At 48.0% G+C, this 26409-nt stretch overlaps 1 protein-coding gene and 1 pseudogene across 3 annotated transcripts; both read left to right on the top strand.

Annotated features, from left to right (window-relative positions):
• Window positions 1-905: 905 nt before the first annotated feature.
• LOC116280472 (proteasome subunit alpha type-1-like) lies at window positions 906-2987 on the top strand (annotated as a pseudogene).
• Window positions 2988-16704: 13717 nt separating this feature from the next.
• Window positions 16705-23314, top strand: LOC116280473 (serine protease 40). Of its 3 annotated transcripts, none has more exons than XM_072962072.1 (5): window positions 16705-16877; window positions 17607-17769; window positions 19627-19895; window positions 20393-20559; window positions 22820-23314. In XM_072962072.1, exons 1-5 carry the CDS (start codon window positions 16760-16762, stop codon window positions 23153-23155), a joined length of 1053 nt encoding a protein of 350 aa, XP_072818173.1. In that variant the 5' UTR covers window positions 16705-16759; the 3' UTR covers window positions 23156-23314. The 3 variants fall into 3 exon arrangements, with proteins under 3 accessions (XP_072818173.1, XP_072818172.1, XP_072818174.1); XM_072962071.1 differs by having other exon boundaries at window positions 17578-17769; XM_072962073.1 differs by lacking the exon at window positions 17607-17769.
• Window positions 23315-26409: the final 3095 nt, after the last annotated feature.

Here is a 26409-nt window from a genome sequence, read left to right as displayed (position 1 = left end):
AAATATAGTTAGAAACAGAAGGAAAGAAATAATAAAAATACAAAACAACCAGAAAGCAACTAATAAAGGATTAGTGAGAAAGGAGATCTAGATGGCAGTGTAGGAAGACACTGAGCTAACCTCCCCACCATGAACACATCAAAAATACATCTAAGTGTGGAGTAACGCTCTCTGCAAACAACCTGGAGATTGACAGAAAGGCTCTTCTAGAACCAAGCCTGTAAAGAAAGATCCACACAGAATTGGGTTTGAAGGGAGAAGAAGTGATCAGGTTGGGACCTGTGCCCTGGGAGGGGACACAGAAGAGGAGGGGATATCACAGGCTTGGAGATCCTCCCTGGGGAGTGAGAGGTTCAAACCGCATTTTGGATACCCCAGCCCTGGGGTCCAATACCAGGAAGATGAGTCCCCTTGGCAGGTCTGAAAACCAGTAGGGCTTACAGGAGGGCTGTAGAACACCTAGACTCCACTCTGAAGAGCGAGCACACAATTGCTTCCTCTGGGGACAGGTGTAGAAAGCAGATTGAGACAACCTGGGCTCTGATCCCACTGCCCCCCCAGGACTTACCCCAGCCCACATCAAGAATTTGCCCCAGCCCCTCTAGCTCTGGTGCAGCTCCCAGCCACGGCAAAAACTGTCATTGCCAAGGAGAGTGTACACTTGGGAAGGATGGATCCGGCTCAGACCAGGCACTGTATCTAAAAGGGATGAGAGTGACCATTGCTGGCATACACATAGGTAGCAGATTGGAAAGTGTCTGGAGCTCTGATGTGTGTGCCAGCTCTGTCTCAGCATGTGCCTGGCCCACACCAGTGCTGACCCTAGGCTCTCTGGCTCTGGTGCTGCTCTCCACTGTGGCAAACTTATCATTGCTGGGAGGGCAGAGAGTGCACATTTAGAGGAAATGGAACCAGAGTGGACCAACCCTCAGGGCTTCTGCTCCAGCACCTTGGGATATGCCCCCACTCCCACAGGACGGTGATGGTCACAAGCATAAGAAAAATCCCAGTTCACACCTGATTGTGGCTCTAGACCCTCCATGTCCAGCCCCACCTCCCACCATGGTGGTAGCTGCCAGCACACCCAGGGGGAAGACACAGCTCATGTTCACTTCGGATCCAGCTCTCCCACCAAAGCCACTGGGCACATGCAGACTGCATAGTGATGCTTCCACACAAGGACATGACTAAGATGGGGATAGGTGCCTGTTTCACCTAATTTCACAGAGACAGAGAAAGTTAAGCAAAATGAGAATACAGAGTAATTTGTTTCAAATGAAAGAAGAAAAGAACTGAAAAAAAACACTAATGAACAGAGAAAAATAATTTACCAGGTAAAGAGTTTAAAGCATTAGTAATAAGGATGCTAACTGAACAGGGGGAAAGAATACATGAACACAGTAAGAATTTAAACAAGGAACTAGGAATATATTTTAAAAATCAGTCGGAGTTGAAGAATACAATAACTGAAATGAAAAACACACTAGATGGAATTAACAGCAGACTAAGTGATACAGAAGAATGTGTAAGTGATCTGGATAGAATAATAGACATTTCTCATTCAGAATAGCAAAAGGAAAACAAATTTATAACAATGAGATCAGTTTAAGGGACCTCTGGGATAACATCAAGCATGCTAACACTAGCATTATAGGGGTCCCAGAAGGAGAAGAGAGAGAGAGAAGGAGGTAGAAAACATATTTGATGAACATATGATAGAAAATTTAGCAAAGCTGAACAAAGGAACAGGTATCAAGGTACAGGAAGCACAGAAAGTACCAAACAAAATGAACCCAACAGACCCATACCAAGACATATAAAGAAAATGGCAAAAGTTAAAAATAAAGAAAGAATTCTAAAGGAATCAAGAGAAAAACAAAGAGCTACATGCAAGGGAACCCCCATAAGGCTATCAGCTAATTTTTCTGCAGAAACTTGGAGGGCAGAATGAGCAGCACGATGTAGTTAAAATGCTGAAAGGGAAAAACCTACAACCTAGGGTACTCTACCCAGCATGCTTATCACTCAGAATTGGAGAGAGAGAACTTCTCAGACAAGCAAAAACTAAAAAATTTAGCAATACTAAATATATCCTAAAAGAAACATTGAAGGGTCTTCTATAAATGGAGTAGAAAGGTAAGATTCTATAGGAAATAGAAATCCCAATAAGAAAAGCAAATACGTAGTAAGGATCGAAAGTCACTTAAATAAGCCAGTATATAGATTTTTTAAAAAAATTTATAAGGACAGTGCTCCTTGATCAGCAGGTTCACAGGAGGCTGCAGCCAGGCTCGTGCTGGAACCAAGTTTCACAACCAGTATGACAATAATGTTACTGTTTGGAGCCCTCAGGGGAGGATTCATCAAATCGAATATGCAATAGAAGATGTCAAACAAGGTTCAGCCACAGTTGGTCTGAAATCAAAAACCCATGCAATGTTGGTTGCATTGAAGAGAGCACAGTCAGAACTTGCAGCTCATCAGAAAAAAATTCTCCATGTTGATAACCATATTGGTGTCTGAATTGCAGGACTTCCTGCTGATGCTAGACTGTTATGTAATTTTATGTGCCAGGAGTATTTGGATTCCAGATTTATATTTAACAGACCTCTTCCTGTGTCTCATCTTGTATCTCTAATTGGAAGCAAAACCCAGATACCAACGCAATGATGTGGCCAGAGTCCATATGGTGTTGGGCGGCTTGTTGCTGGTTATGATGCTATGGGTCCTCACACTTTCCACACCTGTCCATCTGCTAAGTATTTTGACTGCAGAGCTATGTCTACTGGAGCCAGTTCTCAATCAGCTCGTACTTACTTGGAGAGACATGTGTCGGAGTTTATGGAGTGCAATTTGAATGAACTGGTTAAGCATGGTCTGCGTGCCTTACGGGAGACACTTCCTGCAGAACAGGACCTAACTACAAAGAACGCTTCCATTGGAATTGGTAAAGACTTAGAGTTTACGATTTATGATGATGATGATGTGTCTCCATTCCTGGAAGGTCTTGAAGAAAGACCACAAAAAAGGGCACAGCCTGCTCAACCTGCTGATGAACCTGCAGAAAAGGCTGATGAACCAATGGAACATTAAATGACAGCCCAGTCCATATGTGGATTATCAAACATGTAAGAATGCAGGAACACATACTGAGGACAACAATCTATGCTTTGAACCAAAAGATGCAGAATGGTGGAAAGGTATGTTTTAGGAATCAGTCCAGAAGTGAGTTTTTTCCAAGCAACTTTACTGAAACCATACCATGGGGTGCATTTGTCTTTAGGAGGGTCTATATAATCATTTTCTAGAAAGTATAGCTATCTGTACCAATGTTTTTAAATGGAGAACATAGTGTTTTGTGGTTTTAAAGACAACTGTGAAACAAAATTGTTTTACCAGCTGAAAAAAATTTATGAAACAACTGTAACTACAATAAACAGTAAAAGAATAAGCATAAGGATATAAAATATAACAGCAAAAACACAAAATGTAGGGGAGGTGATTAAAAATGCAAACCTTTTTTAAAAAATGCAGACTTTTTAGAATGTGTTTGGACTTCAATGATTGCCAGTTTAAAGAAGTAGATATAATTCTGGGTCAATATATGTGAACCCCGTGGTAACAACAAGTCAAAAACATACAACAGATACAGAAAAAACAAAAAGAAAAAACACAAGCATACCACAAAAGAAAATCATCAAGCCACAATGGGAAAAACAAAAGGAATAAGAAATGAACAGAGAAGAACTACAAAAATAACCAGAAAACAATTAATAAAATGGCAATAAGTACATACCTATCAATAATTACTTTAAATGTCAATGAAGTAAGTATTTCAAACAAAAGATATAATTTGGTTGATTGGATAAAAAAAAAAAAAACAAGGTCCTTCAACATGCTGCCTAGAAGAGACTAACTTAAGGAAAAAAGACACACACAGGTTGAAAGTGAGAAGATGGAGGAAAATATTTCATGCAAGAAGGAAACAAGAAAGCTGGAGTAGCAGTACTTGTATCAGACAAGATAGACTTTAAAACAAAGGCTGAAATGAAAGACAAAGAAGGATATTGTAAAATGATAAAGTAAAATTTGTAAAAATAAAAGAAGAGTATATGACACTTGTTAGCAACATATACACCCAATACAGGATCACCTAGATATATAAAGCAGTACTAACGGACATAAAGGGGGGAACTGACAGTAATACAATAATAGTAGGAGACCTTAACACCCTAGTGACATCAATGGACAGATCATCCAGACAGAAAGTCAATAAGGCAACAGAAGTCTTAAATGATGCAATAGAAAACTTGGACCTAATTGATATCTACAGAACATTATATCCCCAAAAAGTAGAATATACATTCTTTTTAAGCGCACCTAGAATATGCATCAGGATAGACAACACACCAGGTCAAAAAACAAATCTCAACAAGTGTAAGATAGTAGAAATTATATCAAGCATTTGTTCCACAATGATATAAAATTAGAAATCAACCACAGAAAGAAAACCAGGACAAGAACAAAATAGGTGAAGACTAAATAGCATACTACTGAAAAAACCAGTAGGTCAGTGATGAAATCGAAGTGGAATTCAGAAAATCTTGAAGACAAATAAAACTGAGAACAAAACTTTCCAGAATTTATGGGATGCAGTAAAAGCAGAGGAAGTTCTTAGTGACACAGGACTTCCTCAAGATACAAGAAAAGTCTCAAGTAAACATCCAAACCTACCACTTAGAAGAATTAGAAAGAGAAGAACAAACACAGCCCAAAGTCAGCAGAAGGAAGGAAATCACAAAGATCAGAGAGGAAGTAAAGAAGTTAGAGGTTTATAAAACTACAGAAAAGATCGATGAAGCCAAGAGCTGGTTTTTTGAAAAGATAAACAAAATTGATGAACCTTCATTGAGGCTCACCAGAAAGAAAAGAGAGAGGACCCAAATAAAATGAGAAATGAAAGAGGGGAAATAATAGCACTGATACTACAGAGATACAAAAACTCATAGGAGAATACTGTGAACAGTTACGTGGCAACCAGTTTGATCACCTAGGGAAAATGCACAAATTTCTAGAAACATACAGCCTGCCAAGGCAGAGTTCAAAAGAAACAGACAATTTGAACAGACTGATCACTAGAATGAAATTGAATCTGTAATTAAAAATACTGCCTGCAAGTAGAGGATGTAGAGAAAAGGGAACCCTCCCACACTGTTGGTGGGAATGTAATTTGGTGCAGCCACTATAGAAAACAATATGGAGGCTCCTTAAAAAACTAAAAATAGAGTTACTATATGATCCAGTAATCCCATTCCTGGGTGTATATCTGCAGGGAACTCTAATTCAAAAGTACATGCATCCCAATGTTTGTAGCAGCACTATTTACAGTAGTCAAGACATGGGAGCACCATAAATGTCCATCGACAGATGACTGGATAAAGAAGATGTGGTGTAAATATACAATGGAATATTGTTTGGCCATAAAAAAGAATGAAATAATGCCATTTGCAGCAACATGGATGGATCTAGAGATTATCATACTAAGTGAAATAAGACAGAGATAGACAAATATCATACAATATCACTTATATGTGGAATCTAAAATATGATACAAATTAACTTATTTACAAAACAGAAATAGACTCACAGACAAACACAAACTTATGGTTACCAAAGGGGAAAGTGGGGAGGGTTAAATTAGGAGTTTGGGATTAGTAGATACAAACCACTAGATATAAAATAGATAAACAACAAAGTCCTACTGTATAACATAGGAAATTATATTCAGTATCTTGTAATAAACTATAATGGAAAAGAACATGAATACGTAAATACATATTGCCTATACACCAGAACACTTTGCTGTGCACCAGAAACTGATACAGCAACTCTACTTCAATTTTAAAAAGACACTAAAATCTACTTCCAGCAAACAAGAGTCCAGGACCGGACACTTCACAGAGGAATTCTACCAAACATATAAAGAAGAGCTCATACCTATTCTTTGCAAATTGTCCTCCAAAAGTTGAAGAGGTGGGAACACTCCCAAATTCATTCTACAAGGCCACCATTACCCTGGTACCAAAACCAGTCAAGGACACTACAAAAAAGGGAAATTACACGTGACTGTCTTTGATAAATACGGATCCAAAACTCCTCAACAAAATATTAGCAATGACTCCAGCGATACCTAAAAAGGCTCCTATGTCATGATCAAGTCGGATCTCTTCCAGGGTCACAAGGATAGTTCAGCATTTGAAGATCAATCAGTGTGGTGTACCACAGTAACAAAAGGAAAGACAAAAACTGTATGATCATCTCAATAGGTGCAGAAAAAGCATTTGACAAAATTCAGCATCCGTGTATGATATATTCAAAGCCCTAGCAGCAGCAATCAGACAGGAAAAAGATATAAAAGGTATCCAAGTTGGAAGAAGTCCCCTGACATACGTCTCCTGAAGCCTAGAATGGAACACAGCTCTCGGCTTTATACTCGTGTGTTGCTCCTTATTTCTTTTGTACGATTTACCACAACTGTCTTAGTGCTTCCTTGAGTGATTCAGATCTAACTGTGCTATCAGAAGCAGCTTCACGGAGGCAAGAGTTGAGTCCTGCTCGCTGATGCACCTGCAGCGCCTGTCATGCAGAGCGGTCACATAAGTGCAGACTGAGGGTTAAAATGGCTTGTCCTTAAGGCCAGTGGATTTAGACAAAGGGAAAAGATGTGAAAGCAGGCTTCCACTTGATAAGGGAAGATAAAGGAGGAGGCATTAGGAGGTCTGGCATGGGGCAGATGGAAGGGAGATGGGGGGCCATGGCTAGCTATGATGGAAAGAGTAGGTACCAGGTACCCAAGAGTATGAACACCACGATTTTAGGTCCTAGGTCTGGGCATACAAGCTGGTTAAGGCAATGTCAAACAGTTTAATGCTGCCACCTCATGGCAAAGCTCAGAGTAACACATTCCTGGAAGAAAGAGAAAAAAGAAAAACCCAACCTGGCACAAAAATGGAAAAAGGGAGGAGAGAGGCAATCAAGATGGCAGAGTGAAAGGACACTGGGCTCACCTCCCCTCAAAAACACATCAGAATGGCAACTAACTACAGAACCACCCTAACTGAAATGGAACTGGAGATAATGGGACAGCTCTTCTCCAACCAAGGCTGTAAATGAAGAGCCACGTGGAGTCTGGTAGGAAGGAAGAAGTGACCTGGTCAGGACCTGCTCCCCTGGTGGTGGACACAGCACAGACCAGGAAGGGGATGTCACAGGCTCAGGGACCTTACCTGAGGAGTGAGAGGTTCGAGCCCACATTAGGCACCTCAGCGTGGGGTGCAACATCTGGAAGGTGTTAGCTGGTTTGAGAATCTGTGGGGCGTACCAGAGGCTGTAAGAAACCAAGACTCTGCTTTTCAAGAGTGCACACACAGACTTGCTTACTCCCAGTCACAGTGCAAAAGCAGCAGATTGAAAATTGCCTGGGGCTCTGCCCACCCTAGGGCAGCCTCTAGCTGGCTCTGGGGTACGGCTCCAGCCCCTCTTGTTCCGGCACTGTCTCCCAACTAAGGCAAAGGCTGCTACTGCCAACAAGAGTGTGCACATTTGGAGGGATCAGATCTGGCTCTGACCCTGCTGCTGCCTCTGACCAGGGCAGAGGTATGAAACCAACAAAGAAGTGCAGGCCCAAGCCCTCAGGCCCCAGCCACATCACAAACCAAGGTGGAAACTGCCATCAGGGGAAGCTCAGCTTCCTCAGGGCTCCTGCTCCAGCTTCTCAACCGCTGACCCCACCCCTGAGAGGGCAGCGACAGCCACCGAGCACGGGAGAAGCCCTGGCTCCCCCCTGGCCTGGCTCTATAGCCCCTGCAACTCCAGTGCTACCTCCCTCCAAGGCGGCAGCTGCCAGCCCAGCCCAGGGGAAGAGGCAGCCGAAGCTCACTTCAGATCCAGCTGCCCCACCAAAGCCACAGGGCACATGCAGGGACATGCCGTCAAAACCAGGAAGGTAACTGCTTCACCTAATTTCATAGAGACACAGAAAGTTAAACAAAATAAGAAGACAGGGGAATATGTTTCAAACAAAAGAACAAGAAAAAAATCCTGAAAAAAAAATCCTAATGAAACAGATGAAAAATTAACCTGTTAGAGAATTCAAAGCAATTAATAACAGGCATGCTAACTGAGCTGGGGAAAGGTTAGATGAACACAGTGAGAATTTTAATAAAGCACTAGAGAATATATTTTTTTTAAAAGTGTCAGAGCTGAAGAATACAATAAGTAAAATGAAAAATACACTAGAAGGAATTAGCAGCAGACTAGGTGACACAGAGGAATGCAGAAGCAATCTGGAAGACAGAATAGTGGAAATCACCCCTTCAGAACAGCAAAAAGAATAACATTTGAAAAATCGAGGATAGTTTAAGGGACCTCTGGAACAACATCAAACATACTAACATTTGCATTATGGGGGTCCCAGAAGGAAAAGAGAGTGAGAACGGGGTAGAAAATGTATTTGATGAAATTATGGCTCAAAACTTACTGAACCTGAACAAGGAAACAGATATCCAGGTACAGGAAGCACAGAGAGCCCCAGATAAGATGAACCCAAAGAGACCCACAAGAATGTGCATCATAAAAAGCAAAAGTTAAAAATAAAGAGAGAATTCTGAAGGCACCAAGAGAAAAACAGAGTCACATAAAAGGGAACCCCCATAAGGCTACCAGCGGACTTGTCTGCAGAAATTTTGCAGGCCACGAGGGAGTGGCATGACATAGTTGAAGGGCTGAAAGGGAAAAATCTACAACCTAGTGTACTTCTACCCAGCAAAGTTATCAATCAGATTTGAAGGAGCAATAAAGAGCTTCTCAGACAAGCAAAATCTGAAAGAGCTCATCAATGTTAAGCTAACCCTATAAGAAGTATTAAAAGGTCTATTTAAGTGAAAAAAAAAGGCTACCACAAGAAATAAGAAATTATAGGAAGGGAAAAAAAACCACTAGAAAAAAACAAATATATATAGTGAACACTGTGGCTCATCCTTTAAAATAAGCTAGTACTGAAGTTAAAAGACAAAAATTGTAAAAAAAAAAAATCAACTCTAGCTACAATAAACATTTAAGGGCTAGAATGGCAATGTAAAGTACGACATCAAACACACAAAATATGGGGAGGAGACAATAAAAAAGGTAGAGCTTTTAGAATGTGTTTGAACTTGACTGTCAGTTTAAAACAAGCAGAAGTAGTTACAGATTGACATATACGAGCTGCATGGTCACCACAAATCAAAACCCTTCAATAGATACACAAAAGCTGGAGAGAAAGGAACAGAAACATAACACTAAAGAAAATCATCAAACCACAAGGGAAGAGACTAAAAGGAGAAGAAAAGAGCAGAGGAGAACTACAAAAAGCACCCAGAAACAAATAACAAAACGGCATTAGGCACATACCTATCAACAGTCACTTTAAATGTCAATGAATTAATGCTCCAAGCAAAAAGCACAAAAAATTAAAAATAGAACTACCACATGATCCAACAGTTTCACTCCTGACTACACACCCAACAATGAACCCCCAATGTTCTTAGCAGCATTACTTACACTAGCCAAAATATGGAAATAGCCTAAGTGTACATCTACAGATGAATGAATAAACACACACACACACACACACACACACACATACATACATACAAAGGAATACCACTTAGCCATGAAAAAACAATGTGATGGACCTGGAAGTTAGTATGCTTTTGAAGCAAATCAGACAAATACCATGTGTTTTCAGTTGTACCTGGAATCTAAAAATTAAAACAAACTAATGGATATAATAAAACAGAAACAAGAATCACAGATCAGAGAACAAACTAGTGGTTATCAGTGGGAAGAGGGGTGGGAGGGGCAAAATAGGGGAAGGGAGTTAAGACGTACAAACTACTAGGTATAAAATAAACAAGATGCAAGGCTGTATTGTAGAACGTGGGAAATAAAACCAATATTTTATAATAACTGTAAATGAAATGTAACCAGTAAAAATATCAAATCACTCTGTTGCACACCGGAAACTAACATAACATTGTAAATCAACGACACTTCAGTTTCTTAAAGGGGGGGTCCTTTCCCAGCACTTTGTAGGCGGCCACCCCAGTGGAGGCTGTAGAGAGAGAGGCTGCGTGGGACAGTGGTCATCATCATGGATTCTGGAGCGTGCTAGCTGGGCCCAGTCCTGGCACTGACCCTGCCTGCAAGTCATGTTGTCTTTTGGTGATGCTGGCTCCTCATCTGGGAGGTGGTGATCAGGACAGTCCGTCCTCCCAGGTGGCGGTGAAGCCTCAGAGCGCTTGCTCCTTTCCAGGTGCCTGCAGCCTGCCCCGCACCCCGCCACTGCTCACAGCCCCCTCCTCCTCTCCAGACCCAACCAGCCAATGATGGCAGCAGCCCTGTTTCACACACAGGCTGAACACAATCTATCTTCCGCACTTCCTTGGAAAGAGCTTGGGGTTGGAGCAGGCAGGGCAATGGTTAGGGCTCTGATTGGCCAGGAGCAGGACACAGAAGGGCAAGCTGCCAACAGACCTGGGCCTGAGTCCTGGCCCTGCATTCCCTGCATAAGGCTTGCTTATCTTCGGATTTGGTTTCCACACCTGCAGACTGGGAATGCTCATAGTTGGGAAGATGACATGTGGGAGGCGTGGACGGCATCTGCCCATGAGCCAGTCATGTCTTTCTCTCCTCTGAACACTGTCATATGCAGCCTAGACCGTGAGCAGCGAATCCCCCAGACCCCATCCTCACCAAAGTCCCTTTCATCGCCCAGTGTTCCCTGAAAACAGTTTTCCTGCAGCCTCTCTGTGGGACACTGCCTTTGTTCTTAGACCCACCTGCTTGGTGTGTCCTGGGTCCTGTCCCTTGTCACTCTTAACAACTTCAGTGCCTCTAATGCCCCACGCCTGTTGCCACCTTTGAGGCCCAGTCATCATACTTCCCTGTCCTCCTTCCCTATTCTGTCCACTTCCTCCAACTTCTCTTCAAAATTCCCAATCTGGGGTCTCGGACCAAGATGGTAGAGTAAACAACCTTGAGCTCAATTCCTCTCATGAGCCCAACAAAATCACAACTATCTTTACAACAATCATCAGTGGAAAAGACTTGAATTTACCAGAAAAGGCCAGCTACAATTAAAGACATAAAGAAGGAACCACCATGAGACAGGTAGGAGGGAGCACACTCAAGACATAATCAGATCCCACACCCCCTAGGTGGGTGGCCCACACACTGGAGAAAAATTACATTGTGGAGTTTCTCCCACAGGAGTGAGAGTTCTGAGCCCCACGTCATGCTCCCCACCCTGGGGTCCGGCACTAGGAAGACGAGCCCCCAGAGCATTTGGCTTAAGGCCAGTGGAGCTTAATTTCAGGAGTGCCACAGGACTGGGGGAAACAGAGACTTCATTCTTAAGTGGTGCATACAAAATCTCCTGTGCCCTGGGACCAAGGACAAAAGCAGTAATTTGAGAGACGCCTGGGTCAGACCTACCTGCTGGCCTTGGAGAGTATCCTGGAGAGGCTGGGGGGTGAGGGTGGCTGCACTTCACCCTGGGGACATAGACACTGGCGGCAGACATGTTTGGGAACATTCAGCCACTTGAACACAGCTGCTGGTGGCTGCCACCTTAGCTCATTACCCCAAGGCCCTGGCCCCACACAACAGCCTGCAGGCAACAGTGCAGGGATGCCTCAGGCCAAACAGCTAACTGGGCAGGGGTGCAGCCCCACCCATAAGCAGACAGGCTGCCTAAAGACTTCCTGAGCCCATAGTCGCATCTAGACATGCCCCTAGACATGGCTCTGCCCACCAGAGGGCCAAGACCCAGCCGCACCCAGCAGTGGGCAGGCACCAGCCCATCCCTCCAGGAAGCTGCACTGACCTCCAGACCAGGGCGCAAACACCAGAGGCAAGACAACTATGATCCCACGGCCTGCAGATCCAGCCTACCCACAGCAGGCCGTACTCTACCCTAGGACCAACTGGGCCCTTGCTCTGCCCACTAGCAGTCTGATGCAAGCTTCAGGACACCCCAGACCCCATACCCAGCTGTGTCAGAAACTGGCCCCATCCCGCCAATGATCTGAAAGAAAGTGCTGAGATCCCGAGACCCTGCAGCCAGACTCCAGGAACCATCTGTGTTTACCAGGGGTCTGTCACTAGCCTCAGGACCTGGCTTCACCTGCCAGTGGGTAGGTAACAGCCACAGTGTCTTCAGGACCCTAACTCCATCCAAAAGTGAGCCAGCACTAGCCCTGGGGGCCCCCTAGGGTTCTGCACCTGGGTCCCTCATGACTAGGCCCCACTGAACAACATCCAGGAGCATCTGCACAAGGCAGGGCCTGGCAACCACCTGGACTAGGGGCCAGCCAAGCCCCCCCAGCCCACCCACACAGTCAGCCCACCACAACAGAAGGACCCAAGCAGCTCTCCTAGGGGGAGCCCCTAGAGCATACAGCTTGGGTGACAAGAGGGCAGTGCACTGCTTGGACACATAGGATGTCTCCTACAGAAGGCCGCTTCTCAGTTCAAGAAACATAACTAACCTACCACATACTTAAAAATACAAGTAGTAACTTAAACAAGATAAGGTGGCAGAGGCAAATATTCTAGAAAGAGGAACAAGGTAAAATCCCAGAAGAACTAAGTGAAGTGGTGATAGGGAACCTACCCAAGGAAGAGTTCAGAGTAATGATCATAAGGATGATCAAAGAACTCGAGAGGAGAATGGGTGCACAGAGCAAGAAGTCAATGAATAACTGAAATGAAGAAATCCACAAAAGGAATCAACAGTAGACTAAATGATACAGAAGAGCGGATCAGTGAGCTGGAAAATAGAGTAATGGAAATCACTGCCACTGGACAGACAAAAAGACTGAAAAGAAATGAGGACAGTTTAAGAGACCTCCAGGACCATGTCAAGTGCACTAATGTTCACATTAAAGTGGTCCCAGGAAGAGGAGAGAGAGAGAAAGGGCCTGAGAAAATATTTGAAGACATAAAAGCTAAAAACTTCCCTAACCTGGGAAAGAAAACAGTCATTCAAGTCCAGGAAGTGCAGAGGCCCCTACAGGATGAACCCAAAGAGGACCACACCAGGACACACAGTAATCAAAATGACAAAAAATTAAAGATAAAGAGAGGATATTAAAAGCAAGAGAAAGCAAAAAATAACATACAAAAAATAGCATACATAAATCGATAATAAGCCCATAAGGTTATCAGCTGATTTTTCAGCAGAAACTGCAGACCAGAAAGGAGTGGCCCGATATATTTAAAGTCATGAAAGGGAAAAACCTAAAACCAAGAATTTACCCAGTAGGTTCTCATTCATATTTAATGGAGAAATCAAAAGCTTTACAGACAAGCAGAAACTAAAAGGACTCAACACTACTAAACCAGCTTTACAACAAATGTTAAAGAAACTTCTCTAGGCAGAAAAGGCCACAACTAGAAACAAGAAAATTATGAAATGAAGAAGCTCAGCAGTAAAGGCAAACATACAGTAAAGATAGGAAGTCATCCACACACAAACTAGTAGGGAGGTTAAAAGAGAATAGTGAAAATCATCTGTATCCACAATAAGCAGCTAAGGGATACACAAAGCAATTAGATGTAAAATATAGCATCAAAAACAGTAATTGTGAGAGGAGGAGAGTACAAATGCAGAGTATTTAAAATGCATTTGAAACTAAGAGATCAGCAACTTGAAACAATCATATATATATATATATATATGTATATATATATATATACCTATATTGCTATACAAAAAGCTTACAGTAACTGCAAACAAAAAATCTATAATAGATACACACACGAAAAAGAAAAAGGAATCTAAACATAACACTAAAGATAGTCATCAAATCACAAGAGAACAAAAGAAGAAGAAGGGGGGGAGATCTACAAAAACAAATCCAGAACAATTACCAAAATAGCAATAAGAACATATGTCTCAATAATTATCTTAAATGAAAATGGACTATATGCTCCAACCAAAGACACAGAGAGGCTGAATGGATACAAAAACAAGACCCATACATATGCTGCCTACAATAGACTCACTTTGGACCTAGAGACACATACAGACACATACAGACTTACAGTGAGGGGATGGAAAAAGGTATTCAATGCAAATGGAAATCAAAAGAAGGCTGTAGTAGTGATACTCTTATCAGACAAAATAGACTTTAAAATAGAGACTGTTAACAAGAGACAAAGAAGGATACTACATAATGATCAAGGGATCAATCCAAGAAGAAGATATAACATAGGAGCACCTCAATGTGTAAAACAAATGTTAACAGACATAAAACAAGAAATCGACAGTAACACAATAATAGCAGGGGACTTCAGCAACCTACCTACATCAATGAACAGATCATCCAGACAGAAAATCGATATGGAAAAACAAGGCTCAGATAACATGTTAGAACAGATGAACTTGACTGATTTATATAGAGCATTCCATCTGAAAGCAGCGCAATACACATTCTTTTCAAGGGCACATGGAACACTCTCCAGGATAGATCACATGCTGGGCCACAAAGCAAGCCTCTGTAAATTTAAGAAAATCGAAATCATATCAAGCATCTTTTCTGACCACAACACTATGAGACTAGAAATCAACTACAAGAAAATATCCAATCTTTTCCTCTATCTATCTGGATATATTTGGGAGTCATATAACTTTTTTCCAGCTTTTTATTGGGGTGATATATACATAACATCTCAACAGGAGGCCAAGTTAGAAAATTATCTCAACAATGTCTGTGGATGTGGCTTTTTCTAAGGCAGTGAAACCTAGTGAAATCTACAACAAGGACCACAAAGTTCTTGAGAAGTCTATGTCAGAAGAAACACTGCCATTTGTACTGACAGGGACAGAGAAAGTACAAAATGAAAGTTGGACCCTCTGATTTCTCCTAGCAAGAAGCAAGATGATAGGACTATTCAGGTGCAAAACGTATGCTACTTTCTGTTAAAAGGGACACAATAACTGTCCACAATGATTATTTGCTTCATAATTTTTACAGTGTCTCCATTATTTCAAGTGAATTTAGAATAATATTTTTAAGTTATTTAAAATATAGTAATTGTGATTTCAGCTATAATTCATAATAATTATCAACTAACTTAGAATTAAGTGAACCATTCAGAAAAGCTTACAACTTCATTCATGGAAATCTCTGAAGTATTACAAATGTTTTTTATATGGATTTTTAAGACTTCCTATTAAGTTTAAGGAAACTTTAAAGAGCAAGAAAGGTAAGGAAGAAGAAAAGAAACACAAAGCAGTTCAGAGACTATAGAAAGATCAAGTATTAAGAATAAAGAAAAAGAAAAGAAAGTTGACCAAGAGTCTACAGGGCAGAGCCAAGAGTGACAGAGAATCTTTTCCCCAGGATGAAACCTAGTGGAGTTTGCCCTGTAGGGTATAAACCTTATGGACCATAACTTCTTTTCACTTTCCATCTCCCCCCGCACAGCCCCCTTTCCAATGGGACTGTCTGTAATGTTTTCCTATGCCTGTCCCACCACCGTATGTTGGGAATGTTGGGACAAGGTAGTTAATTTAGTTTCACAGGCCCACAGATGGGAAAGAATTGTGCTCAAGAGCTGTATTTAATGGATTACAGCTAGGAATCTCATCCCCACTTGACTTAGAGGATTTAGATGAAGAGATTTTTGGACTCTGAGCTAATGGGGTAATGATATTTAGATTTAGATGGTGATGTTGGTTCAAAACCTGGCCCCCCTGCAGAGGACAGGGAGAGGCTGAAGAGACAGTCACTCCTGATTAGTAGGTGGCTGGTTTAATAAACAAGGGAACTTACAAGGCTTGTCTTGGGCACCACAAGACCTGTAGATTTCTACACCTGCCCCCCAGCCCCCCAAGAATCTTAAAAGTTCAGGCATGGAAACCACCCGGATGGTCTCAACAACACCCTCCTCTCAGGGCTGCGTCCTTGGCGCAGCATCCACGGAGGCAACTATGGGCAGAACTACATTCTAAGGACAAAGGAGGTGGGTGAGGAGCCTGCAATTGCCCAGGTCTGGCTTCAGGATCAACCTGTGATTATATTCTCTTGATGACTCCTCCAACAGATGAGACTTTGAATTTTAAGTTTAACAAGATAGGACTCTTGGGAACCTTGAGATGTCGTGAATGATTTGGCACTTGGGAAGGACATGAGTCGTTAGAGGCCAGAGGGTGGACCCCTAATGACCACTATTCTTGTGTAATTCCCACCTGCTGAGTACAGGAAAGACCTGTGAGTATCTACCCCATGATAGACCATGCTGTAGGGTACCAAGTGAGTTTAAGAAAGGGCTGTTATCCGTGGTGGCCCTGACCTAATCTCATCGTGTACGGGAAACAGATGAGTGCACTGGATCTTGAAAGCAAGCTGGACACATTCGGTGACACTTCCATAAGCACCTGACCTCTGATCATTAGCAAACTGGGGGCCCTTGACGGAGGGGTCCTATGTGTCCTCTGCTTCCGCCGTCAGCCCGCGGGCTCCCAGTGGTGACTGCCTTGCACGGACCTGGGGCTGCGAGCTGCGGCCGCCCCCGGCCCGCCGCGTCTCCGTCTTCGCGCGGGCGCGTGGTGCGGTCCGGCCAGCGCCGCGCACTCGGGGAGGCGGTTTCCCAGCAGCGCCTGCGCGCGCCGCGCGCCGCTCAGTCCCAGCGCAGATGCAGGACCGGCCCGATGGGGATCCCGGGGGCTGGGGCGCCGGGTCCAGGCCGGCGGGGAGCCCGCGCCCTGGCCGTGGCCCTGCTCTGCCTGCACCCACTGCTGCTGCACAGCCAGATGGCCTGGGCCGAGAGTGAGTGAGCCGCCGGGTGAGGGGGCCAAGGTCGCCCGTCCTTCTTGCGTCCCCCCTTCACCCCACCGTCGACGGTGGACAGCGGGACCAACACCTGGCCGCGGGGTCTCAGTCCCTGGATCCGTGGTGGGGGGCGGGGAGGGCATGGGAGGTGGGGGAAGGGACGGCCGTCTTCCCCGCCGCCTCTTTCTGCTGGATCTCGAGCCTCCCTGCCGGCCCCTACACCCTCCCCTCTTCATTCTGAGAATGGGAAAGTACTACTTCAGAAGGGGAACTGTCCAGCAGACTGTGCTCCTTTTGGCCTCAGTGTCCCTAGAATGCTGGGCCAGGTGAGAAGGGTGCGACCACTTAATCTCAGTGGCCTGGAGCCAGTGGCACCACTCTGGAAGGCTTCAGTTTCCAAGCGGTGTGCTTGTCAAGTGACATTGGTCTGGGAAAGTGGTTGGGACAGCACTGCCTGCAGGCCTGGACCTCCGCGCGGATAGTGTGCTGATGTGCGCCCCCGCGGCCGCCCCCCTTCCCCTCCCCCTCCTCCAGACCCACAGACTGCTTCCTCAGCGCTGCCATCCCAGGGAAGCCAGGTGTCCCTTTGTCACATGAGCCATGTCACTTCACCCTGGGGCTTGGATTTCCTAGCTGCAGCGGACTTGGGTCCTGTGGATGCTGACATATGATGCCAAGGCTGGCATCCATAACACAGGTGCCCCATGGCTGGGACTGTCTCCACAGAGTGTGGGAAGCCTTCTGTAAGCGGGAAAATCTTTGGTGGCCGAGATGCACCTGAAATGCGGTGGCCGTGGCAGGCTGCCCTGTACTACCAAGGCATTCACATCTGCGGAGCCGTCCTCATCAATACCTCCTGGGTGGCCTCAGCTGCCCACTGCTTCCAAAAGTACGTCTTCCCCACAGCCCACTGCCGGGTGGGACAATGGGGAGGGAGCACAGGTGGGCAGAACAGAAGAGGATGAAGGTTGTCCCAGCCTTTTTTGTCCAGGCATGGCCTGGCATGACCACTGCTGCCCCTGTGTTTAACTCAGAGTCCTTTCTCCCTGGAAGGCCATCCCTGCTCCCCACTGGGCTCCAGTCTCCTGACTCTCTGAGTCACACATCCCAGGACAAGGGCCATTTACTTCATCTCTCCCTCTGGGGACGCCCCGCTCCCCCACCTCCTCACACCTGGGCGATACTTGCCAAGATGCTGTGGTTATCTGGTCTACATGAACTTTCCTCTTAAACAGCCAAATGGAAACTAACTCCAGCCGTGACTATCAGCAAATACAAGAAAATGGACTTTAGTTCCATAGCCAGTGCCTCCAGCCCACTCTGCATCTTCCCTAAACTTTAGGAGTTAAATCCTGTTCCCATTCCAGGTGGACTCTGGTTTCTGCATCTTGCCCAGCTCTAGACAGTCCACAAGATCTCAGTGAGCCTTACTTCCTTCTTGTGCAAAGGGTAGTGGGTGTGTTGTATCTCTGGCCAGGTACTTGGCACAGACTTTAGGCTTTATGTTGGAGCCACAGTCCCAGGGCCCCCGCTTCCCAGGGCTGGGGACATCCATCAGTGCCCAGTGTGGGCAAACATCGTGCCCGCTTCCAACTAGGCTATCTGAAGGCTATTTCCAGCACAACTGCTGGAGCTTTCCCAGGGTCCTGACCACCTGAACCCCAGGGCATGTTTCTCTCTGGAGGTGTCCTGAGGCCCAGCTCTTGTCGTTTCTGTGGAAACAGGAACCTCCTAAGAGGAGCTGTGGTCACCACCATCCCCACAGGCCAGAGTGAGGTATAAAGCACGTGGCCTCTGTCCAGGAAGATGGGATGCAGCCATCAAGAAAGTGGGCTGCCCGTCATGGGCATCCCGAGCTTGCTCTGTGCCCAGAGGGAGCAGGGAGACTATTACCACAAGTCAGGAGGCTGGAGCTGCTGGCATCAGGTGATCTTGAGACCCCCTTCAAGTTCCATTCATTCATTCAGCGCCCACGGGGAATGTGCAGATGCAGGACCCACCTAGAAGCTTCTTCCATCAGGAAAGGGAGACACAAGCCCAACCACTGTGGCGCAGGGTGGGAGGCCAGAATAGGCCAGAGGAGAGACCCTGGCCACTGTAAAGGGGAGCGCTCTGGGTCCCATCGGAGGAGGCGCCTTGTGGGAGGATCCTGGGTAGGGAGACAGCCCAAGCAGGTCAGGTGGGTGGAAAGTTGCTCTTTCTCCAGAAGCAAGCAGCTCAGTTCCACATGCTCCAGTTTCTACTGGCTCCACAAAGGCCTGGGGGTGCCTGTCGGCAGAGAGGGACCAGCCTTTAGAGAAATCAGCGTGTGAGGCCGGGGCGGGAGGGGGACGCATTATTCTGGGCTGGGAGACGGGGTTTTTGAGAATCATTACAGGTCACGGGAACTTTCAAGGGTTCTGGTCAGATCTGGGGGTGAGTCAGGTCTCCGCTCATGAAAATTGCAGGAGTACAGTTTTGATGTTCCCCCAACATTTTTTTCCGACACGAAGTTTCTCTGCTCCTTTGATTCCGGGGCATGCTGGGAAAGCCATCAGAATCTTGCAAAGGACAAATGTCCAGAGGCTCTGGACAGGAATCTACCTGCCACAAGAGAACATTAGGAAGGGAGGCGAGAGAACCTTCTGGAATCATGGTGGGGTCTGATCACTCACCAGCGGGAGTGGGTGGGAGGTAGGCAGCTGGGGTGAGGATGCTGGCCCTGCACTCAGAGGATATGGGTGATGATGTAGCCTCCCCACTACAGGTCCCACAATCCGGCCGACTACCAGGTCCTGCTAGGGTACCATCGTCTAAAAACTCACACTGCGCACGGCCGCACGGCGACGGTGTACCGGCTCTTCGTCCACACGGACTTCAACAAGCACTACTTCATGGGGCGTGACATCACCCTGTTGCAGCTGCACCGGCCCATGAAGATCTCTACCTACATTCAACCCGCCTGCCTCCCAAACAGTGACATGCATCTGCCCTCTCACTGCTGGATAACCGGCTGGGGGATGGTCACTGAGGAAGGTGAGTGGGGGCCAGGGCTGCGAAGGGGGGAAGGGGCGTGCCACCGAAGCCCCCGGGGACATGGTTAGGTACGTCACTGCCACCCCATGGCCGAGCCAGGTCTCCCCGCCTCCATTTTCTGGCCTCTGCTTCTGTCTCCACATAGCAGCCAGATTAGTTGCTTTTAAAACACAAGCAGACCCTTCAGTGGTTCCCCAGGGTGCTTAGAATGGAATCCAAACCCCTGGACCCCGCCATGACGTCTCGTCTTCTCCCCCGCCACTCCCAGCCCACGCTGACCACCCCCCGTCCTCCCACCCAAAGGCCCCTCACGTTGGCTCTCTCCTCTGCCCCGGGGGTCTTTTCCCCCTCATCTTCACACCACACCCTCTGAAGGTTTCCCCAACCCTGTCAGCTAAAACGGGCGGCATCTCCAACAGCAGGAAGACGGGCAGGGAGCTGGCCTCTCTCCCAGGGGCCCCCCCACATCTGAGCCGCTCTCTCCCCTCCCCACACAGTAATGTTGGGCCCACCCTACACGCTTCAGGAGGCAGAAGTCGGCATTTTAGAAAGCAACCTGTGTAAACTGTATTTCCAGGGGCCAGGCCCCGAGGGCTCTGAGTATTCTATTCATGAGGACATGTTCTGCGCCGCGGACTTCCGGACGGGAAAGTCCGTCTGCCGAGTAAGTGACACTCGCTACCTCTCCTCCCCGGGGGCATCTGCCCGTCTCCTCTGTGTCTTCTCTGGACCCAGCCCTAGCCCCTGACTTCTTCCTAAGCCCTCCCCAGCCTGAGGTGTCGGAGCTGAAGCCCAGAAGCCCCCAAAGGGTGCTCGTCCCGTTCCATCATTTTCTTTATAGCTTTTAGAAGCTTTGTTGAAACCCTGCACCTATAGAAAGGACAGGCTTTACAAGTGTGCTGTTCGAGGCACTTGTTTAGAAATTGATGGTCACGTAACCAGCATCCGCATGGTCTTCCTCATACCCCCTTCCTGTCACTAAGTCCCCCGGAGAGCCTTGCCCTGGCTTCTCACGCCCTGTGGGTCTGTGTCAGGACCTCCATAAATGCAGTGTCACCGGACACACTCAGCGGCTGTCTGTTGGTCACCAGTACAGGTGAGAGGCCTGTCCATCTGGTGAGGAGTTGATAAATTGTGTGTATCGTATTGCTGTCCAGAACTCCTGCTGATCGCTGGGCGAAGACACAGTAATTTTCCTGATCGGCTCTAGTGCTGGTGCCGTCTGGGTAGTTTCCGCTTGAGACGGTTGCACGTGGCGTTGCTGTGAACACCCTCCTGCATGTCTGTTAGTGTACGTGGGCTCACAGTTTGGTTGGGCGTGACCCTGGGTGTGGAATTACTGCGCTGTAAGACGTGCACATGTCCCCCTCTCCTGGATACAGGAGAGCAGCTTTGCAAGCCTCTTGGACCCCTGTGCGCTCCCACCAGCCGTGGCTGCTCCACATGGCAGCCGCGACTTCACATTTTTAACCATCGCATGTATTTTTAGTTTGCATTCCTCTGGTGACGAATGAAGGCCAGCACCTTTTCATATGTGCATTGCCTTTCTTTGTACCGTCGATTCAAGTTGTTTTTGCCTTTATTTCAAGTTGAATTTGCGGGCTGTGATGTACATTATTGGCTGGTGCACTCGAATGTCTTCTGGTTACCGAAGGCAAGTTCGTGCGCCCGATGCACCGTGAGGCCAAAGAAATTGAAACATTGGCGTCTGGAGCAGAGAAAGGTTTATTGCAGGGCCGAGCAAGGAGGACAAGGTGGCCCGTGCCCAAGAAAACTCCGAACTCCCCGAAGGGTTTCAGCAAAGCATATTTAAAGGCCGAGTGAGGGAGGGGCATTGCAGGGCACGTGATCAGCTTGTGCATGATTTTCTGATTAGTTGATGTTGAGGGAACAGGGTGGCCAACACCATTAACCCTGCATCTGCTGAGTGTCCTTCAGTGTTCCCTTCACCTCCACCCCCTGGCTGATGAGGGCTGTAGGCTGGCCTTGCGGCTTCTTGGCCTCAGCCATGCCAAGTACTCCAGCCACCTCAGTCTGCCTCTTCCAGAGTCAGGCTGTGTTCATCGCTCCAGTCTTGGGTCAGAGAAGCTCTCTGAAGACCCTCCCCTGGGCACCTCTGTTCCACATCTGGGGCCTGCAGATGTGTGGAATGTATTGTCTGTGCTGTGTTATATGTCACCTCAGTGTCTCCTGCAGTCATGTTCCTTCAACAGGAGGCTGGAGGGGTGCCGTGTGTCCTTGGTCCCCACTTTGTGGCCTATGGGATGGTAGCACTATGCCCCATGGTGGCAGGTGCCTTCCTGCCTGGAGTCCCACACTCAGTGCCCCCCACATTCTTCTGGGCACCCCTGGGGGTCCCCTGCAGCTCCAGCCACCCCGCCAGCCTGGGCACGGCATCACCTCTTTTCCTCTGCACACACCCGGCAGCTTGGCTTTTTCTAATTCAGAAGCTCAACCAGGAAACTGAGTCAAAACTAGACTCTTAGTCAAGAAGAAAGGCCCTGGGGCGCTGCAGTGGATTTAGGGCTGAGGATTTAGCTAGAGGCCTCCGGGCCGGCCACAGCCATTGTGTCACGCCTTGGGTGGTGCCTTCCCCATGTGGGGCTGGGAGGGCAAAGCCTGCGGTCCCCCTGTGTATTCTTGTAGGTCTGTGACTGCCGCCTGGAGGGCTGTGCAGGGCCCCCTCTGGAGCTCTGTGAAATGGGCTTCAAGGTCCCCCACTTGTGATTTTGACCCAGGAGGCCTACAGCGGGACACTGTGTCTGGACTTTCCAAATTGCCCAGGTGATCCTGGTGAGAAGAGCTGCTCACACCCCCACCCTGACCCGGGGCCCCCTGAACTCCACTGTGGTCTCTTCGCACTGCCCGAACAACATGTGTCACTCTCTCTCGGGCCCCAGGACTCATGTTCTCTCTTTCTTTAGGGAGATTCTGGGGGCCCCCTCGTCTGCAAGCTGAATAATACCTGGTATCTGATGGGGCTGTCCAGCTGGAGCCTGCCCTGCCAACAGCCCATTGGCCCCAGTGTCTTCACCAGGATCACCTACTTCTCCCAGTGGATCGCCAGGCATCAGGCGGGTTCACCCCCGCCCAAACCTTCTGATATCCCTCCGGAAGACAACAGGCACCCTCAGAGCAGCGGCCCTCCCACTTTGACTAACGTCACTTCTCTGGGCAACGTCCCTCAGCCCAGGAGCTTCCAAGCCCTTGTGACTTCACAGGTCTCCTGCCTGCTGCTGACTGCCCTCTGGATGCTGTGACAGGCCACATGGTGCCCCCCCTCCGGCCCTCTCCCCAGAAGCCCGTCCGCCTTAGCATGTGTTCCTCTCTGCGCTCTGAGTCCGTCGGAAGTCTGCCCCAGGCCTGATACAATACAAATAAAGGAAGGAGCTTCCTGCTCCTGTTTCTGACTCATCAGACCCCCTGCACCGCTGCTCCGCTATGCTGCGGGCTCCTCCCTGGGCTGGGTGGGGACACTGAACAGCTGGCTGGCCATCTGGAGCGGAATGCTCCTCCAGGAGACTTCCGGAAGGGCTGGCATGGCTCAGGGCCACGAAGGAAGTGGCATGCCCTAGGGCCTGCAGGACACTGATGGCCAACTTACTGGGGGCAGGGTCATCCTAAAGATGAATGATCTGATCTGACCTGGGGATAAAGAAGAAGCTTCTGGGCCCAAAGGCTCAATTTGAAGCAGATTGCAAGGGACTGTGGCCACCAGGCTTAGGTCAGCAGTTAGCTTCCACTCCAGGGCTCAGCTCCAAGACTGTTCCTCCTGTCCCCACAGCCCTGTCCTGGCTGGCCCACCACCCCCTGTGGATCTGCCGTGTCCTCCAGTGGTTGAGGTTTGGCTGACTCGGGACTTGCTGATCCAACACTGAGCCCGTAAGCCATATCCTGAGCTGCCCCAGCAAACATATCTGGGTCCCAGACTCTTAACTAGTTAGCAGAACTCCCAAAAGAGTTTTACCACTGCCGCCCCTGCCCCGAACCCGTGATTATCAGGGAGCACCCCTGGTCGTGGCAGGTCCACTGCATCCATCCACCTTCAGGTGTCCGTGCAAATTCTTTCCAAACCTGTTGTCGCCCACATAACCCTGTCACCTCTCCAGCGAGTGAGAACAGGTGAAGTCACATGCACGTGGTCAACAGACCTTGCTGCCACTCATGCCAAGGTATCCTTCCCAGCTCAGCCGTGTCTGGGAGTGAGAAAGCCCCCCGCCCCCGAAAGCGGGCTCACTTATGGGCTCCAGGGCAGGGCTGAGGGCCCGAGGGGCAAGGCAGCACTTAGTCGGTTCCCATCTGGGGTGGCAGCCACCCGCGGTCCCCAGAACTGCCACCTTCATTCAACCGCATGGCCTCATGCTGGCTGTGCTGGATTTCCCTCCCATGGTGACTTCTGCTTTGTCCAGCAGCAGCATGTTTCTGTGGGGAGCATGGAGTCATGGGACTGCTTGCTTCTCCATGAAGTTCCCTGGGCCCCCAACTCTGTAGATGCAGATGCCTTTCCAGGCCACTCTGCACATCTGACAGGTGGGAGCTCCAACGCCAGCCCCCTTTCTTCCCACCTGGAATCAGCTCCAGTGCTCAGTTTCATTGTCCAGGTTTGGTCTCTTTAGACAGATCTGGAGCCAAGGCCTAGCCTGGGTAAGTAACTCACCTGAGGTCTATGGGTCGCCAGGCGCGGAGCAGGAATTCCAGCCCAAACCTCCCGACAGCGCTCAGAAGCCTCTGTTCTCCTCTGAGTGCAGGCCACTCACAGACTGCTCCAGCCCTGGCTGACTTCCTCTCGCAGGACTGACCTGCCCCAAATGTGGCCCAGAATGCCCTCTGGTCAGTGGCAAGGAAGGGTTCCAAATAACCAGATCCAGGTCAGAGTGCAGAGCAGACCTGCGGAGCCGCGGAGTCTGGGGCTGGGGGCCAGGCTGGGAGTGGCCCCTGCGGTGGGTTTCACCAGACCTGCCATCAGGACCTCCCCCTAGGCTGCTGCTCCTACCCCAGAATCAACCGTGACTGAGCTGGGGAGGCGACCGGAAACCGAAATCAATGAGAAAAGCCCAGAGAAACTGGAGCGAGCGGCGGCTGGGGGAAGAGGGGAGGGCAGCGGGAGGACGGGCGGAGGAGGCCTCGTCCTTGCTCTGCTCTGGCCTCTTTCTGCCCCACCTCCTCGTGCTGGAGGCTGCCTAACCCTCCTCTCGTGCCAGCGTGCTTCAGGGTGGCCGTGGCAACTGGTGTGTGGGGCCCACCGGCCACCTTTGAGCACTCGTCCTCCATTCCTCTGCTTCAACCCGCAAGGGCAGGGACAGGACCGTCCAGGGAGACGTGGTCCTTCCACTGTGACTTCTTCTAAGGCTTTAAAGCTGAATCCCTGACTATAGGGGCTGCCTGGTGGGTCGGTAGGGAGGAGAGGTTAAGAGTGGCCCTTTAGAGGGGAGGGCATAGCTCAGTGGTCCTGCTTAGCATGCACAAGGTCCTGGGTTCAATCCCCAGTACCTCCATTAAATAAACAAACAAAACTAATTACCTCCCCCTCCAAAAAATTTTTTAAAAATATAGTGGCCCTTGGATGCCTGGGGCCCTCCACTCTGGGGACACTCCCCTGTCTCCTTGAACTCGTCAAGACCTCAGCCCTTCTCCGGTGCACTGCACCAAACTGAGTGACAGAGGAGCTGCTAACCCCTGGGGAGCATGAGCACACATGCCCAAATTACTTCCCCCCGCCCCGGAGGAGTGGGACTGTCATATGAGATAGACAGCAGACTGGGCATTATAGATTATTTGAAATAAGGTTATTGGAAAAGACAGATCAAAACATTTTAATAAGCATAAGAAATATCCTTATGGATATAGGAAAATCTTCTTAGCAATAAGACCCGAGCCAAAGACACCACCGAAAAGAATCAAGTCAAACTGCTATGTAGGAGTGAGATAGTAGTTGAATTAAAGAGCACACTAGATTGAGTGGATAATAGGATAAACATCACCCTGTATGGGCACTACAGTTTGGAGTTGGCACAAAGGAGGATACTCCGCAGAGTGTTTATTTACCAAATTGCTAACCACCAAGGTGTGGTTGGGGTATAAGGAAGCAAGAAGGCCCAGAGCAGGAGCAGCAGAGATGTGGCCACCCCCAGGCCCTGACGGTCCAGAGAGAAGGCTGCTTTCAGGCTGTTTTCCACCTGGGAAACCTCACACGAGGGGTTTTCATGGGCACAGTTTCCCTGAACACTTTATTTCCTTCCTCAAGCCTTCAGCTAAGGCTCCCCCTTGGCTGTCCCTAACTGCAGCCAGAAGGAATGGGAACCTGTCCACACCCTCCCACTTCCCACCCCGTCCCACAGATCAGCAGGAGAATGGGAGAGTTTACCTGGAGGGAAGATTGGCAGACGACGGCCAGAGATGGTCTAGACAGCTCAGTTTGACTCTCCTACTTAAAAGGAAGGAAGGAAGGAAGGAAGGAAGGAAGGAAGGAAGGAAGGAAGGAAATTAGAAGTTTGGATTAATTTATTTTTTAAAA

This window comes from Vicugna pacos, chromosome 5 (genome assembly GCF_048564905.1).
Source record: "Vicugna pacos chromosome 5, VicPac4, whole genome shotgun sequence".
Taxonomy (NCBI): Eukaryota; Metazoa; Chordata; class Mammalia; order Artiodactyla; family Camelidae; genus Vicugna; species Vicugna pacos.
The sequence above is the reverse complement of the archived record's forward strand: the minus strand, read 5'-3'. Positions and strand labels throughout refer to the sequence as shown.

What these genes read in the sequence shown, in the direction of transcription:
- LOC116280473 (XM_072962071.1), top strand. Translation starts at nt 16,744, where the DNA reads ATGCAGGACCGGCCCGATGGGGATCCCGGGGGCTGGGGCGCCGGGTCC. An exon ending in CCAGATGGCCTGGGCCGAGA is followed by an intron (nt 16,878 to 17,577) that starts GTGAGTGAGCCG and finishes TCCATAACACAG; the next exon opens with GTGCCCCATGGCTGGGACTG. An exon ending in GGGGATGGTCACTGAGGAAG is followed by an intron (nt 19,896 to 20,392) that starts GTGAGTGGGGGC and finishes CTCCCCACACAG; the next exon opens with TAATGTTGGGCCCACCCTAC.